Here is an 18,057-nt window from a genome sequence, read left to right on the forward strand (position 1 = left end):
GGCTCCCCAGGGTCTCAAGCTGAGGTTTTTCACACCTACTTGCCTGGACCCTGGAGATGCCAGGGATTGAACCTGGGACCTTCTGCTTACCAAGCAGATGTTCTATCACTGAGCCACCGTCCCTCCTAGCTGTTGATCTAATGGCAAACATCTCTTACAAGTGTAAGGCTATTAATGTGTACAAATGTCACAACAGTCCCATCATAGGTGAGGGGATGTCATGTGCTTGGACAAGTACAGCCTGTTTGCCATCACTAAACAGTGCTTTCAGCTGGCACTGGGCCAAGAATATAATATTTTCAAAGCACCGCTCAGTGGCAATTGCACTACTGGCCCAAAAACATGGGAGATGCAAAGCAGGGAAAATGCTACATTTGGACCAACTTAAAAGTAATCTTCAGTGATCAAGGCTTCTAAATTTTGCTCATCTTATTGTGGAGTACTCTAAAAGAATCATCAGTGGGGTTGACTGAAAGCAAATGGGTTGAAGTATAAAGACGCCTCATATAACAGAATGAGAGACAAAGAGAGCAGCAACATCATGGGGAGGCAGCCATACTGAAGATATTGGATTTATATCCCACCCTATACGCTGAACCTCAGAGCGTCACAATCTCCTTTACCTTCCCCCACCCCCACAACAGACACCCTGTGAGGTAGGTGGAGCTGAGAGAGCTCTTACAGCAGCTGCTCTTTCAAGGACAACTATGAAAACTATAGTTGACCCAAGGCCATTCCAGCAGCTGCAAGTGGAGGAGTGGGGAATCAAACCCGGTTCTCCCAGATAAGAGTCCGCACACTTAACCACTACACCAAACTAGCTCTCAATTTGATCGAGCTTCAGGGCACTGAAAAGCCATGAATGGGTTGTGAAAGACAGACCAGCTGGAAGAGCCTTTGTTGCAAGAGCAGAGTGACCTGTCAGTATCAGTACAGTACAATCTAGTCTAAACTAAACATACACACAAAGGGAGAGATCTGTTGGCTCTATTTAATCCAAGTACAGCTACCACTTTCCTGACAAGTGTACACATGTCCCACTTGAAGTTTTCCTGAGATGAAAGATACACCAAGTTGGGGTCAAGAATGATGAATTTATTGTGCACTGCTATGATCTGCCACAGCAGAGAATGATACAGATAGAGATAGCGTGTGCTGCCCTGTTCCCCAAGAACATTTGATATTTTTTATCCTAAACAAACCTGTGAGGTGAGAGAGCAAGGATCTTATGCTTCTGTTTCCTCAAGGTTTGTTTCAGCTTTCTTATGCATGTTTCTAAAGAGCATGTAATAGAAGCCCCCTCCCGCCCCAATTACCAAAGATTCATATATTTGCACTTGTGGAAGGGGCAGCTCCAAGCATGAAATCTGACCACAGTTTTATTCCATCTTTTCTTCAGGTTACTTAGGGTTATGTGTGTTGTTTGAATCCTTCTATCATCTTAAAAGGTTGCTGTGAAAGATCGCCTGGCAAGCTTTCTGGCCACTTGTGGTTTTGAAGCCGAGATTGTTTCACTCCTGGATTAGCACTGCAACCACTATACCAGATCCTACCATTCCTGAGATCTCCTCTGAAGTTCACAGGTGGCATAATATGGTTAAGCTTTTCAGACATTTATAAAATCACGTGGCTTTGACTGTTTTCTGGGTACTTCTATGCAGCATATTTTTGTTTCTTAATGTGGAGAAGTAGAAGTTGCAAGCAACAGAGCATGTGCGTGTGCGAGAGAGAGAGAGAAACAAAAATAATTGAGAACATACACAGCATTGGACAAGTTTTCTGTTCAGAGTTTAGGAGCTCCTTTTGACACAGCTCTTGTGCCGCATCGTTGTACATTTGCCCTTCATGTATTCTAATGTTCCACTGATCCTGAAAAATTTCCCCTACTCAGGCCTGTATCCATTTTTGATATGGAAAAACAGGAGTGACATAACTGAGAAGTAAACTGTACAAATTATATTACCCATTTCAGGCATCAAAGCTTCAGGGCAGGCTTCAGGGGACATGCTGAACTGAAAAGTTCCACATCTTCTGCTACGTTCTCCTTCTGGCATTTTGCATCTCATAAACTCCCTCTCTCCATTTTATATGTGACTGAAAACAAAGCCATGACTGATGACATGGTTATGCTACCATCATATGCCGTCTGGCCCTAAACAATAGATTTTCATCTGAGTAAGCAAGTAGAGGATCAGGATGAAAAGATGCCAAGTCATCCCCATGAAAAACAATAGATTTTAATTCCAAACAATAGCAAATAAGACTGGCCTGCAGATAATCAGCCCTCAGTGAAAAAAATGAGGATCATCATGCCAAAGCCTCCTTATTAAGCATGGTTCCATTCTGTTACTAGTTCTGAACCAAAACAGTAGTTCGTTTAAGACAGAAGGAAGCCATGCCCAATGGATGTTTATATTTTTGTAGTGGAGGATTTAAAAAAAAATTAATCACATCCAAAGCTTTCAATGAGCTTAATCCACATCCAGAGACCATCTGTTAAGAGCCTGAAGCAGGTCAGTCTGGAGACCAAGAATGGCTTCCCAAGACCCAAGCAGACAATTCATTGCTGCACATGAACTGTAACCTGAGTCAAGGTAGGAAGTGCTTGGAAAAAGATAAGCCTTATTTGGTTCAGCTTCTGTGGCAACTTGTCAGTCAAGTCCTGCTCACCAAGATGGCCTGTATGACTACTGTTCTAGCTGGGACCAGAAAGACTTAATTTCCATTTTGATCAAGTTAGAGTCTGCTCTTCTGATGCTATCAAAGAAAAGCCAGCTATACTCTCATTGATAGCACAACAAGTAAAGAAGCAAGCCTTCTCAATGGCAATAATTATGCCTAAGCAAGATTTTAAGGAAGTAAAAAAAAAAAGTTCTGAATTGACTGAGGTGAAGCTGGTGAGGCAGAGCAAGCACTGTACTTCAAGGCACAGACAAGAGAGTCCAAGCCAGGTACTGATGCCAGGGTTTCCATTGGCAGAATGGTCTTAAATTATTCTCATCTGACATAATATTTGGAGCAGAGAAGGATACAAAAAAGACACACTCTCATTTAGCTGGCTAGGGGCATGTTAACTGGAAATGATAAGCTTTCTTTTTAAAAAATCAACCCTATTAAAACAACTTGAGGAACACCATTTATTTGAAATTTAACTTGCCCTAAATATCTCTTACGCTGGTTGTCTGTTTACATGAGTTACATACCTGTTTACTGATTGAGAGGAAAGGAAAATTTAGAAGCAGAAAGCTGCAGGAGCCCTCTTCTCTGGACATTTTTAAAAAGTGAGAGGAAGTGCTCTCCATTAAAAGACTGTACCCTGAGGATCTTGTCCTTTAAAAGACTCACATTTTACACACTGACACTGCAGAACTGGGGAGAGGTCCCTTCTTGTCATATAACCCTTCCAGTGAGCATTCAGATCTCCTTTACTAGGGACATTCCTCTCAACTTCTTCCTCTGGTGAACTTTGACCCTTACCTTTTGTGTTCAGAGGGGTGTCCAGGATTGTTTTCAGCAGCTTCATGTCCTTAATGTTATGAATATAAATAGATTCCTCCAGGCAAACTATCAGTCTCTGTAAGAACAAACAAACCAAATTTGTTGCTCAAGAATGGGAAAAGACCCACATTCCAAGAGCCCATCAGCATGTACTATTTGCACCTGAGTTTCAGAAGACTGGCTGGGGAAAGCATCAAATACCTCATGGAAAGAGAAGGGTGACACTTTACCTCCTGAAGACTCAGACCAATTCCCCACTCACCTTGTTCCGGTATCATTGCTCCTTTTCCTGCAGCACTTCTGCTGGATTCCACACAAGCTGCTACGGGACAAGTTGCTCTGCCTTTCTTCATGTTCCCTCCACAACAGGCAGGATCCTCTGAAAACTGGTTTCTGCCTGGCTTGGAGGAAACTTGAAAAGAGGCAGGACAACTCGCTGCCCTGGGGCAGCTTGTGCAGAATCCAGCAGAAGCGCCATGGGAAAAGCAGCAACGAGACTGGAACAAGGTGAGTGGGGAATTGGTCTCAATCTAAAGGGAAAGCAACTGAACAAAGCCTCTGAAGTCCTTTCCCTTGAGTTTAACTTTGAAAATGGCACACAACACAAATGGTTTAAAATTCAGATCTGAAGCTGGATTCAGTGTTGTTTTGCTGTAGAACAGAGGTGTCAAACTCATTTGTTATGAGGGATGGATCTGATATAAATGTCACTTTGCTGGACCTGGCCATGTGTTCCATAAAATGTAATACCAGGTACAAGAGATAAAAACTTTATGAAGGTGATTTCAGATGCTGAATGGCAACAGCAGATGTATGACAACAGCAGGCTTGACTGGATTAGATGTGATATGCAGAGGGGTAGTAGGTGTGGCGATATCAGAATTAGTAATGAGACAGGAAACCTAGGTCTCAGTTTGGTCCAAGAGGATTTAGTCCAGGAGGATGCAAAGAATAAAAGGATATACCGTAAGTCTTATATCAGAAACCACAACATTCAAAAAACAGTGGGAGAATATTAAAACCAGGACCTTCACTTGCTGATGTAAAAATAACAGTTTTCTTACAAAGGGATTTTAAAAAGAGATTAGAAAAACAGCTGAATTGCAACTGATAATGAAGTGCAAGACAATGCATCCTCCTGGACTGAATTAAGACCTGTTTTCTGTCTCATTAACAATGTCTGCATTATCATTTGGCATCTGAAATTACTCCACTCTCCAAGATATAAGGACAAATAGACTCACATTCTAGTTGTATCTGAAGAAGTGAACAGTGACTTGCAAAAGCTCATGCCCTGCCACAAATTTTGTTAGTCCTTAAGGTGCTACTGAACTCTTGCTCCTTTCCACAAATAAAGATTGCAAGCTGCAGTGTTAAGTTTCTTTTTTCTTCATCTGTTAGAACTGGAGAGGGAATCTGTCTAAGTAATTTGAGACTCGGCAAAATGCACTCAGTGCTAGTGATGATAATGAAACAGTTTTAAAAGCAAAGGGGGGGGGGGTTAGTGTGAACAAAGGTACCCAGTGAGGTGGGCGGGGAGAGCAGGAGACATTTTGAACTGGAACATATGGAACCATAAATGTATTTTTAAATACTCAGCCATCTACTTCCAGTCCTTAAACAATGGAATCCAATCCAACTGTTGTAATTCCTAGTTAAGATCTTTTTGAAAGGAAATAACAGTGCAATCCTAAAGTGAGTTACTCCAGTCTAAGCCCATTCATTTCAATTGGCTTAGACTGGAGTAACTCTCCTCAGGATTCCACTGTAAATCCCAGATAGATACAAGGAAATCTAATCTTTAAAAAAACTTTTCAGAATAAGCCAAAATAATTTCATTTTAATTCCACTTTTCCCTTATCTCAAGGCATGCCTCTCACACTCCCTTCCTTTCTTTCAACAATGCTTGTATGTGATCAGGGTTCAAAGAAAACAATGTAAATTGTGTTTGTCTTTCCCTCTCTTTGAATAAGTGTGCATGTACACAAAAGCTTATACCTTGAATAAAACTCTGTTGGGCTTAAAAGTGCCACTGAACTCAAACACTGTTCTTTCTCTCTCTTTCTGGTATAAATGGTATGAATATGAATAAGTGTGTTTGATGTGTTGGTATGTTTTGTGGAAGAGCACCTCATTTCGTTGCTCTCTTTTTGTTGAGAACAATGACAATAAATTTATCTATCTATCTATCTATCTATCTATCTATCTATCTATCTATCTATCTATCTATCTTTCCCTCCCCCTCCCTTTCTCCCCCTTCCTTTCTTTCCATCTCAGTCAGAAAGATGCAGAAGAAACCTCAATCAATGGAGGGGAGGCGGCTTGTATTTTTATCTCTCCCCTCACAACTGAGAGAGAGGTGTGAAAGCAAGCTGTGATGCAGCAACAGCCCTGGAAAAGGAAACAGGAGAGAGCCAGTTGCTCATGGGCCTGATATGAGTCCTTAACAGGCTGGTTCCAGCCCACAGTCCATATGTTTGACACCCCTGCATAGAATATGCAGGAGTAAGATAGAGGCTCAGACCAGAAAAGCAATCCTTCACTCACTTCCTCTATGATTTTATAATGGGAAATTATGCAAGCAAAACAGTAACCTATTTCCATGGTAGGGCACAATTGCACACTTAACTTTCCGGGTTCCAATGAAAATATACCCAAAGAAGGGGAAATAATATTTCAGTAAGAAGACACTCAGTCTCATTTGCACATAAGGTTTTCAGCTTGTAGATTTAGGAGTGCAGTTCTAATATTACAAAACGTGTTTGATACAGTACCCAGCACACCAAGTGTCCTAAGAATAATCAGTGATGCTAGTGGCACACTGTAGCAGCCCTTGATGGGCCAAAGTTCCTCCTAAAAGTCAGCCCCAATTTTGGGAGAAACTGCTAGGATGCCTACAGAATGGCTGGGATTTAGGGGATGGACAACTGGTGTAATTGTGTGTGCTTGCTGCTCCAGCCCCACAGCACCTGTTCTACCTATACATTCATAAACAGATTCTCAGATTTTTCTCTTCTCTAAAAAGACAAGAAGTTCATAAAGGCTGCCCTGAACCTCTAACTGCTTGGGAAAGGGAACACAGACACTAAAGTCCTAGGTAGCATAAAGCAAGATATAAGGCACATACCCTGGATGCTTCAGTGACTGGAAATAGAAATAGCTCAAAAAAATAAAAGACTTTCTCTTGGCAAAAAAGAGAAAATATGACACCTAATTTAGCCAACATTATCTTTTATTGGACTGGCTGGAAAGCTGAGCTCCCATTCATGCCTCTTGCAGCCCAGATGGATGAATGCTAAGGTCCATGAAAACCAAAGGCAAAGAGTCTTACAATGCAAATATGAAGACTGTTTCTTTGATTATGCAGCTTTGTACACCGGAACCAGGAACAAGACATCAACTCCAGCATGCTGCCAGTGTACTCTGCACCAGGACAGGAAAGGGCATAGTCTTTACTTGCTGATGCCAATCTACCTTTGCCAATGGAAATGTCACCTCAGAAGGAGCTGTTTATGTGGCAGGTAAAAAAGGAAAGAGAAATGAAACAGCTAAGATCTTTCCTGGAGAGCTGGCCAGTATATCATCATAACCTCTGGAGCCTCAGTTCCTCATGAAAGATGCAAACATTTGCTTAAATACAGTTTTTAAACAACTGATTCTAAAATCCAGGCCTGAAATTTTATCTTCAAATAAAGTAAAGTAAATATGACTTGAGATAAAGGGTTCTTTAAGGAAATGAAAACCCTGCATTTTGGGGGGGGGGGGGGGAACCCTGTAATATCTCAAGCACTGGATTGCCAAGAAATCAAACCAAGTCATTTCAGCAGTGCCTTCCAAACAAATAGCCCTTAACAAGCATTTTCCAGTACCCCATATTTAATGTCAGGGAAACAAAAAGAATTCACATTAATCTGATATTTCGAGAATTAAAAAGTACTGTCTAGAAGACATCTTTGCTGACTTTGAATTTTCTTCAAAGGAAAAAAGGGGGAAATGCAATCACATATTATAGCTTTCTCAGCTTCCTATGACAATGAGTTCCACACATAAAACGAGCTCCTTCCTGGCCTTTTCAAGCCTGCTATTAGTTTAATTTTTAAAAAATCGTTAGTAGTTATTTTAATAGAAAATAGTAATTCCCATTATTGAACTCTGTTCTTATCACCTTTCAGCTATTTCCCTCTGCAAGATGTTAATCCATCTCAATTACTGTCTTATCCCTAACCTTTTGTGTTTGATTCAGACAACCTGTCGTAGCCCTACTTATTTCCAGGGTTTCCAGGTCCCCTTGTTGTTGCAGGAGGGGGGTTGGGGGCAGTTTGGGGGTGGGCAACATTGAACATGATGATCTGGTTTTGGGGGCAAAACTATCATTTTTGCCTTCAAAACCATAGAGTTTGCCCCAAAACCAGAATGCTACTGTATGACAATCCCTGTTTTGGAGTGTGGTTTTGAACCCCTCAAAGCAGAGGAACCACTGCTGAGATGGGACCTGGGAGCTGAAAACCATAGTTATTTCACTGGCATTGCCACCTTTATCTACACACCAGGTCCATTTTCACTGTGTCTTTTAAAGGCGTGCAAACAAATCTTCCATACACTATGTATATAAGCTTAAGGTACAGTTTGCTGCCATTGGAAACTAAATGCTGAACTAGGAAGACCTTTGGTCTGATCCAGCAAGCCAGTTCTTTATTTTCATTTGCACAGGCCTCTCTGAATCCAGCATCTCTCACCAGCAGTAGAAACAAGGAGAAACTGAAGCCATTGTCCTGGAGCAATTCAAACCACTAAAATGGGACTCTCAGTCCCTGAAAACAAAAGCTCTCTGGATGAGACATTTTGTACAAAAGCCAGTCAGCACATGGTCTTGAAGCACTCCACTCCTACCCTGACCTGAGATGTGAACAGATTAGGATATTATTAGCAGGTCCTATGGTTATATTCACCATCTTGTTTTTAGAGTTCTGCTGTTCACCAATTAGGCCTTTCACCAGCTGGAAACAAAAATCCAGTTTTGCCAACATGTGCAACTAATTGTTCCTAGAACACAAGGCTTCAGAAACTCGTTAAAAATATATATTTTTTTCATTTTCAAGCTCAGATTTTCCACTAAAGAATCCAACTGAGGAAAACAAACATTTACACAAAAACTCTGTTCTTATTTTAACTGCGACAGTCATAATTTTGGTACATTTTTACTGTAAAAACTGAGAGAAAACTAAACAAATTACTGTTGCCACACATCCCTGCCAAATATCCTAGGATATGCCGTCAAGTGGTAATAACACATTATACAAAAGGGGAGCTGAAGAGGATGACACAGGAAACATGCAGCCTAATAGGGGTAGCCTGCAAGGCTGTAGCTGAGATAAGGTTGTCCACACCCATGCATAACAGACAGAAAAAGCCCAGCAGGAGCTCGTTTGCATATTAAGCCACACCCCCTGACATCACCAAGGAGCTGCCCGCTAACTGTGGCCTCCTGCTGTGTGTATACAATGTACCCTGTCTGTCTCTTCAAACAGGACACTTACCATGTGGTGAACATGCTAGAAATAAATCTTCCACACAGTGTCAACCAGCCTCAGGTAAGGACATTTTTGCAACAGACACAGGCTCAATTTGTTTCAATTTAATCTCCACCTCATTAAATAATTGTTCAAAATGCTGCTGTGATGCTTATCAAATTTATACAATGGTGAAGGAAGAATACAAAGGACTTCTCAAAAACTGCAACAATATCTCTAATACCTATGGAAATCAAAAGATTTTTTTTTTTAAATCAACACAGTAACAACCTGATCCCAGAGATGTTTACTGTGATATATTCCACTGTATGAAACTGTGGATACAACTGCAGCCTACAATTTATTCTAAAAAACGTTTTAGAAATATTAATTTAAAATATTAATTAATCTCATGGTGAAATTCCCCCACTACCCGGACTAGAAAAGTGCTACTGGATTCTTGCCCTTTTCTACTGTTATAGACAGACCAACAGGGCTACCCATCTTGATCTGCTATTAGGTGAGAAACAGCAGGGCGGCTGGAAGCACTAGATGGGGAAGCTGCCTTGCAGTTAGGAGGAGGAAGTGGTGAAAAGGACTGGATGGATGAAGAAAAAGACAGTGGTGGCAGCCCAAGCAACAGCACAAAGACTTTTTAGAATTCACTTGTATTTCAAAATGTTTTATGATTACCATTTATATTTGTTGAAAGCGATCTAAATCTTGTACCTAGATAAGGGCAGCAAAATGGAAAAGAAAAATACAGCTCTCCCCAACACAGTATTCCTTTGGTGAGCCTAAGGCTGCAATCACATGGCCACAGTCCTGGGAGTAAGCCCACTGAATAACATGGGACTTACTTTGGAGTAGCCCTGCTTAGCATTTCTACCTACATTTTGATCATTTGCCAATCCTGCATCGGTGATGAAGAGGCTGGCCGTTTTGACATAATGTATAGAAGCAAAGCAGAGGGCCAAGAGCTCCTTCCCAGGACCCCACAGGATACTTCTGTATGAATAAAGAAGAGTCTGATGGTCTATGAGCAACCCTCCCAGGAGAGAATCAGCAGAGGAGTCCCTCCTGTTCCTCTGCTAAGATTTAGAGGATAGATGACACTGCTCATGGACCCCTCCTCAACCACTCCACCTCCCACATTGTCCCCACTCTTGGACCCCTCCTCAACCACACCCCACTTCATCCACCACCCCTTTCCCAGGCTGATCCCACCTCAACCCCACACTTGCAAAGCACTGAGAGCAAGCATTAGATGTACAACCTGACATACCAAGCAGCTCCAGGTTCATCTTGGCCACTCTTTACCTCCATCCGAGCCCACAGGACTCCAGAACCAAGGACCCAGGCGTCCTAACTTCGATGAGGGCATCAATTTCCTGTCTGACAAAATATTTGCCTTTTGCTATCCTATTCTGTCATATTTGTCCCTATTTGCCCCCGTAATTCCTGAAAGGTAGTGAGGAAGGTTGTGGAAGAAACTTTATAAGTATTGTTAAAAACAGGCAAAGCTATAGACTCCTGACTCAGGGTACTTAGATTAACAAAAGCCAACTTGAACCAAGGAGATATGCAAGCAAAGGCGGAGTGGTGAATGCAGCATAATGAGCTAGTTTGGAATGCGTTGGGCTAGCCGGAGCCTTGGCCAGCCAGAGCCCTGGCCAACCCAGCTGGAGCGGCGCTCTGGTGTGCTCCAACTTTAAAAAAAGCTGAATGAATACTTTGGGGTAACTTCACTATATTTTCATACATCCATGTCAAATACTAGGAAACGCTTCCCAGAAAAGAGATTTAAATCCATAATGACAGAAGCACACTGCTGTTTTTGTTCATAGCTAACTGGAATCAGGGAGACCAACAATGATGATGAGAACCAAAGTGGAGTTGAAAGGAACTCCAACACAATCCTTCCAAAATGGTTGAGCAGCCAACTGCATGGCAAATGCATTTCAGTATTGGTAAGTGTAAACAGATGCACACTAGGGCAAAAAATCCTAAATTTAAATATACACAGATGGGGCCTGATAGCAGTGACTAATAAACAAAAAAGTGTTGGATCACTGTGACCAAAATGTTTGCTCAATCTGTGGCAGTGCTGAAAAAGGAAAAGATGTGTTAGGGATTATTATACAGGAAAAAACCTGAAAACAAGACAGTCAGTACCTAATGCCCATGCACAGATCTATGGTGGAGCCATATGGGGAATACTGTGTACAGTTCTGGTCACCCCATCTCAAAAATAAAATTGTTGCAATAGAAATGGTGCTTTAAAAGGATAGTCAAAATGACCAAGGAGCTGACATATCTTCCCTACAAGGCAAAGTTAAGGAGTTTGGGGGTTTTTGGATCTTAGAAAGAAGATAACGAAGTGAGGGACATGATGGAGGCTTATCATAGTATAGAGGAAAGTAGGTAAGTAGAAGAAATTCCTGTCTCATCATACTAGAACGCATACACACCCAATGAAGATGACATGCAGTAGACTGATGACAGACAAAAACAGGTAATGCTTCAATCAAAAGAGTAACTAATTTGTAGAATTCATTGTGACTGGACGTAACAATGGCTTTAAAAGGGAATTGGACAAATTAAGATGATAGGTCCAGTCAGTGGCTTTTCTCTACAATGACTGAATGGAACTTCCTTTGTTCAAAGATAGCATTCATCTGATACTAGTCCTAGGGGACAACATGGGAAAGCTTTGGTTTTTAGGCTCTCCTTGTGAGCCTTCTGTGGCCATCAGGTTGATCACCATGTGGAACAGGCTACTGGACTAGGTGGGCCATTGGCCAGATCCAGCATGGTAGCTGCTCTTATGTGCTTAATGTAAAAGGCTGGGTAGCTTCTTGCAATGTGAGAGACTCGGTTCTTCTAAAAGCAACACAGCAAACCTGACATTTAACCAGTGTAAGCAAGAGTATTCAGGACATACAATACATCTTAGGAAGAACTTGGCCACTTACCTGCCGATTGAGCCGGATAGAGAGAATGTTACTAGAATAGCTGTAGTTGCAGATTTCTGTCCCTTTCTTGAAGTGGTAGACATTCATTTGCCGAGGCTTTGTGTGACTCACCACCACCACCAGACTGCTAGAAAAGAGGCGCTCCACAATGTAAACATCTGGGATTTCATCTGGTCAGCAAATAAATATAAATGACAGTTTTCAAAAGGAAGAAAAACATTGCACATGCATTGTTCTTACTGAAAATGCTGAAATGTTAATGTTTGGCTTTTTCAAAGATTAGCCACACTTGACAGAGCTTCATGTTGGCCCTGCAATGGTCTGGGCACTCTGCCAAAGCAGGCAGGGGTTAATGACGTGTCTTTTATCAACCTCATTCTGCAATATCCATCATACAAAAACTTTGTAAAAGCCATCCCTTCTGCAGCTATTAATCCATAGATGACAAAATCTAATGGAGCTTTTGTTCTTAAGCAGAGCACATTCCCCTTCCCATAACAGGTATTGAGGTTAAAATATCACTGTTATGGCCAGCTGACAGCTGTATGGATGAAAGGCTCTGTAAGAGCAAACAAAGAGCAGTGCTTAAGAGGAAGACCTCAAGTGGTAAACTGGATAGTACTGGAGGAGACACTTGTTTAAAGCCAGTTTGGGAGAGCCAGTTTGGTGTAGTGGTTAAGTGCGCAGACTCTTATCTGGGAGAACCAGGTTTGATTCCCCACTCCTCCACTTGCACCTGCTGGCATGGCCTTGGGTTAGACATAGCTCTCGCAGAGGTTGTCCTCTCAGTCCCACCCACCTCACAGGGTGTCTGTTGTGGGGGGAGAAGATACAGGAGATTGTGAGCTGCTCTGAGTCTCTGATTCAGAGAGAAGGGCGGGGTATAAATCTGCAATTCTTCTATTCTATTCTTCTAGATATCCCATCCCCAAACCTTTGGGCCTTAAAGGTAAGTAACTGGCCTTCAAATTGTGCCTGATAACAGACAGGCAGCCAGTTCAGGGTTTTCAGCACAGGAATGATACATAGATGATGATACCTTGTGCATAGCCTAGGTGCCATCCATTTGCATTGTCTGAATTATATGTATCAAGAGCTTTCTTCAGTACAGGGACAGCACAATCCAATGGGTCCACCACTGGAATTCATTTTTGTTCAGGAGTCTGTGCTAGGTCTGATGTAATTTAATTTGTTTATAAATGATCTGGAACTGGAAACGAAAAGTCTGCAGTCAAGTTTTGTGAAGAGCACCAAAATGATCTCTCCAGTCTAAGTAATAATGTGACAAATTAGATCTAATGTAATTTCAGGTAAAGCAATGCACAGTGGTGGGAAAAAATCCCATTACATAAATACTGATGGGATCTAAACCAGAAGAAACAGATCAGGACAGATCACTGGGTCATGATGAATAGCTAAGTGAAAATGTCAACTTAAAATGCAGCAGTAGCAGAAAAGGCAACTTCTATGCAAGGAATTACTAGGAAACAGAATGAGTACAATTGAAGCTTTTGTGTAGATTTATGGTGTGGCCAGGTTTGGAATACTGCATACAGTCTGGCCACCCTTTCTCAATATAAATATAGTAGAGCTGGAAGAGTCACAGAAAAGGACAACCAAAATTACTGAGGGAAGGGAGAAAAGGCTGAAGGTCCTTAAACTCTGTACACACACAAACAAAAGATTCTTGATACAATCCTGAATAGAATTATACCCTATTCACATAATGCACAATTAACTTATGGGACTCTGTACCATGGGGATGCAGTGATGGCCATTAGCTTAGATTCTTTTAAATGGGAATGAAACAAAATTGTGAATGATAAAGTCATCAGTAGCTATTACAGGTTCTATTTAACCATCCTGACTGTTAGGCAATGTACCCCTAAATACTAGTTGCTGAAGGCAACACACACACACATGGCTTTTGCCTTCCAGAAGCAACTGTGACGAATGGGATGCTGGACCTTTGGTCTGATCCAGCAGGGTTTTTCTTATGCCACTAGTGAGTTTTATCCCTTCGATTTCTGCATTTAAAAATGTATTGTCTGTTCAAGATAACAAGGCTAGGACAGCTTGCCCCTCAATTACAGATATGCTGGATTGTAGGAAAACATCCTCCTCAGAAATATTCAAGGAAGCAGAACTGCCTTTATCCTGAAAGATCTAGGTCAATGGTTAGCAAGGGAAGAAGCTAGAATCAGATTATATAATCTAGAGTGCAGCCCAAGGAAGGCAGGAAGAATACTCTCCTATACAATCCCCACAGGTAGCCAACATACAGGTGGGATTTCTACCTTTTGTTTGGTGTCAGCATGAATAATTTTCTAGAATAAAATAGCAGAAAGTGATTGTGCTTCTTTGTGTGCCCTCTGAACAAAGACGGGTACATCTACAGTTTATGTTTAATTTGATCTACAGTGGGATATGGATTGCTGGTATCTGTCATGTCTTGGTCTGTTCACGGTTCCTTGTAATCATTAAATCTTTTTTTAAAAAAAACAATTTTTTATTATTCTACAACATATTATATCACTATTTTAATTACTTTCCTCAAATAAAAATCAATATGTTGCATCACCTTTTCCACCTCCCCATCCCCATTTTCAAGACTTCCCCGGTGTTCCTTACAATATAACAAACAATAAAGGTAATATAGCATTTTAAGAAACTGTTTAAAAAGAAGGGGGGAAAGGAACTTATATTTCTTTATGGTTACTACCTCATTTGATTAAAAATCCAATATAATACTAAATTAAGTCATATTATCTATCTTACTGTAATCCTTTAAGAAAGAACAAGATATATTCTCATACTCTCATTTTAACTATAATTCTTATCTCAGTAAATTAAAAATAGCTAATATTACTTTACTTTAAACAAGTTATCCATTATCAAATATCACCAAGTGTCCTTTCACTCTCCAATGTTCTTCCACTTAGTTCTGAAATTTTCGCCATTTATTATTAAATTTTTCCATATCAAATTCCTTTAATGTTCTTGTTAATTTGTCCATTTCACTCCAGTGCATAGTTTTCATAACCCAGTCCCATTTTTCTGGAATTTTATTTTGCTTCCACAACTGCGCATACAATGTCCATGCAGCTGAAAGCATGTACCAAAGTAATGTTCTGTCTTGTTTCGGAAAATTTTCTATTTGTAATCCCAGCAAAAAAGTTTCTGGTGCCTTCTTCACATTATATCCCCAAATCTTTGACATTTCTTGCTGGATCATTTGCCAATATTGTACAGCCATTTCACAAGTCCACCACATATGGTAGAAGGACCCTTCATGTTTTTTACATTTCCAACATTTATCAGACAACTGATTGTTTATTTTCGACAGTTTTTTTGGTGTCATATACCATTTATACAACATTTTGTAGCAATTTTCTTTTATGTTATTTCATGTCGATATTTTCATAGAGCTCTTCCATAAATATTCCCATTGTTCCATCTGAATTTCCTTTTTTATATTAATTGCCCACTTTATCATTTGAGACTTTACCACTTCTTCCTCTGTAGACCATTTCAGTAATAGTTTATACACTCTTGAAATCAACTTTACGTCCTCGCCAAACAGCATTTTCTCCATTTCCGTTTGTTCTTGTCTTATTCCTTCATTCCTAATATCCTGCTTCAGCAAACTTTTAATCTGCAGCCATTGAAACCAATTAAATTTATAATCCAGTTCTTCCATTGATTTTAATTCTACTTTGCCTCCTTGTATTTTTAACAATTGTTTATATGGTAATCATTTCTCTTCCTCAATATCAAAATATAATTTTCTTACTTCCGTTGGCACAATCCAAAGCGGTTTCCTCTCATCTCCATATTTTTGGTACTTCAACCAAGTTTTAAGCAAATTACTTCTTACATAATGGTGTGAGAAAAACCCATCCATTTTACTTTTCCCATAGCACAAATATGCATGCCAACCGAAAACCTTCCCATGGCCTTCTAGTGTTAATAATTTTCTATTTAATAACACTATCCAATCCTTAATCCACACCAAACAAACTGCATCATGATATAGTCTTAAATCCGGTACTTGGAATCTTCCCCTTTCTTTTGCGTCTGTCAGGATCTTCATCTTAATTCTTGGTTTCTTGCCGGCCCATATGAATTCCGAAAGTTTCCTCTGCCATTTATAAAATTGTTTCTCTTCTTTCACCATTTATAAAATTGTTTCTCTTCTTTCACTATTGGTATTGTTTGAAACAAGAACATTATTCTTGGTAATACATTCATTTTTACTGCCGATATACAAATTCAACCTATTCCATTTTTGTAAGTCCACTTCAATTTTCCGCCAAAGCTTTTCATAATTGTTTTTAAACAAGTCAATGTTTCTTGTTGTAATTTCTACTCCTAATACTTTACTTTAGAGGCCACCTCACAATTTGTCAAATTTTGTAGTTCCATCTGTTTAGACTTTGACATATTTTTACACAAAATTTTTGTTTTCTCTTTATTTACATAAAAGCCTGCCAGTTCACCATATTCTTTTATTTTTTGGTGTAACTTGAGTTGGGTTTTCATTTATAAACATTACATCATCTGCAAACGCTCTGTATTTGTAAAAAAAGCCTTTCAATTTCAAACCCTCTATCTCCTTATCTTCTTGAACTTGCATAAGTAGTATTTCCAACGTCATTATGAATATAAAAGGGGAAAGAGAGCACCCTTGTCTTGTTCCTTTACAGATTGCTATTTCCTCTGTCAGATCTGCATTTATACAAAGTCTTGCTTGTTGGCCAGTATATATTGCCTTTACCATTCTTACAAAATCTTCACCCAATCACAATTTCTTCATTACTGCAAACATAAAGTCCCCATGGACATTATCAAAAGCTTTCTCTGCATCAGCAAAAAGCAAAGCGACTTCTTTTCCAGGGTGTTTTTCATAATATTCTATAATATCTATTACAGTTCTAATATTTTCTCTTAGTTGCCTTCTGGGGAGAAATCCTGCTTGTTCTTCTTTAATAAAACTGTTCAAATGCTGCTTCAGGCGTTCCGCTAAAATTCTAGCATATATTTTGTAGTCGTTATTTAACAATGAGATTGGTCTATAATTTTTAACATTAGTCACATCTCTGTCTTCTTTTGGTATCAACGAGATTACTGCTTCTTTCCAAGTATTAGGTATCTTCCCATCTATTCTGTTCATCAGTTTCTGAAGGTTTGGAAGTAGAGTCTCTTTAAGAACTTTATAATATCTTGCTGTAAAACCATCAGGACCCAGAGCCTTCCCTGGCTTCATTGAATTAATTGCCGCTTCAATTTCTTCTTTACCAATTGGGTCATTTAAGATCTTTTTCATATTGTCGGTTAGGGGTTTGACATTAATTTCCTGTAAATAGGCATCTATTTTCCCTTTATGCCCCATGTGACTTTTGTACAAATTTGCATAATACTTATAAAACTCCCTTTTAATTCCTTCCTGATCAACAATTTCTTTGTTGCCCAAAATAATTTTATTAACCATTTTATTTTCTCTTTTTCTTTTCATTTGCCAGGCCAAGTATTTTTCAGCTTTATTTGCACTCTCAAAAGATTTTTGTTGAAACCTTTTTAGGTTCCATTCTACTTCTTTATTTAACAAGTGTCTTAATTGGTCCTGTAGAATTCTAATTTCTTTTAAAATCTTCTTTTTCCCCGGTCTCTTTATAAGCTCTCTCTCTTTCTTCCGAATCTCCTTCTGTATGTCTGTCATTTGTTTCTCTTTAACTTTTTTGTCTTTACTATTCAACGTGATTAAAATACCTCTCATTACCGCTTTATAAGCATCCAACACCGATTGGTACTGAACATCCTCATTTTCATTTACGTGAAAAAAGGCTTTATTCTCTTTTTGCAGAGATTTTACTACCCCATCTTTCTGCAGTAAATCTTCATTTATTCGCCATCTTGGTCTTTTTGATAGGTTTCGCAGACCACATTATTGGATTATGATCTGCTCCTATTTTTGGAAGAATCTCTATTTTTTTTTTGTATAATCAATAAATCTTCTTAAGCTTCTAAGATATGAATGTGCAATCTCTGTTCTACAAAAGAAGGAATAAATAGGG

General features: G+C 39.7%; 1 protein-coding gene across 3 annotated transcripts in view; it reads right to left on the minus strand.

The window, feature by feature from the left end:
* Nucleotides 1-18,057, minus strand: part of WIPI1 (WD repeat domain, phosphoinositide interacting 1) — a 56,883-nt gene that overhangs the window by 19,742 nt on the left and 19,084 nt on the right. For all 3 annotated transcript variants that reach the window (XM_060253085.1, XM_060253084.1, XM_060253086.1), the window contains exons 3-4: nt 11,984-12,153; nt 3,478-3,574 (exon numbers count right to left, since the gene is read on the minus strand). In XM_060253085.1, the coding sequence (XP_060109068.1) occupies nt 3,478-3,574; nt 11,984-12,153 (267 nt within the window). The remainder of the gene's footprint in view (nt 1-3,477; nt 3,575-11,983; nt 12,154-18,057) is intronic.

This window comes from Heteronotia binoei, chromosome 13 (genome assembly GCF_032191835.1).
Source record: "Heteronotia binoei isolate CCM8104 ecotype False Entrance Well chromosome 13, APGP_CSIRO_Hbin_v1, whole genome shotgun sequence".
Classification (NCBI taxonomy): domain Eukaryota; kingdom Metazoa; phylum Chordata; class Lepidosauria; order Squamata; family Gekkonidae; genus Heteronotia; species Heteronotia binoei.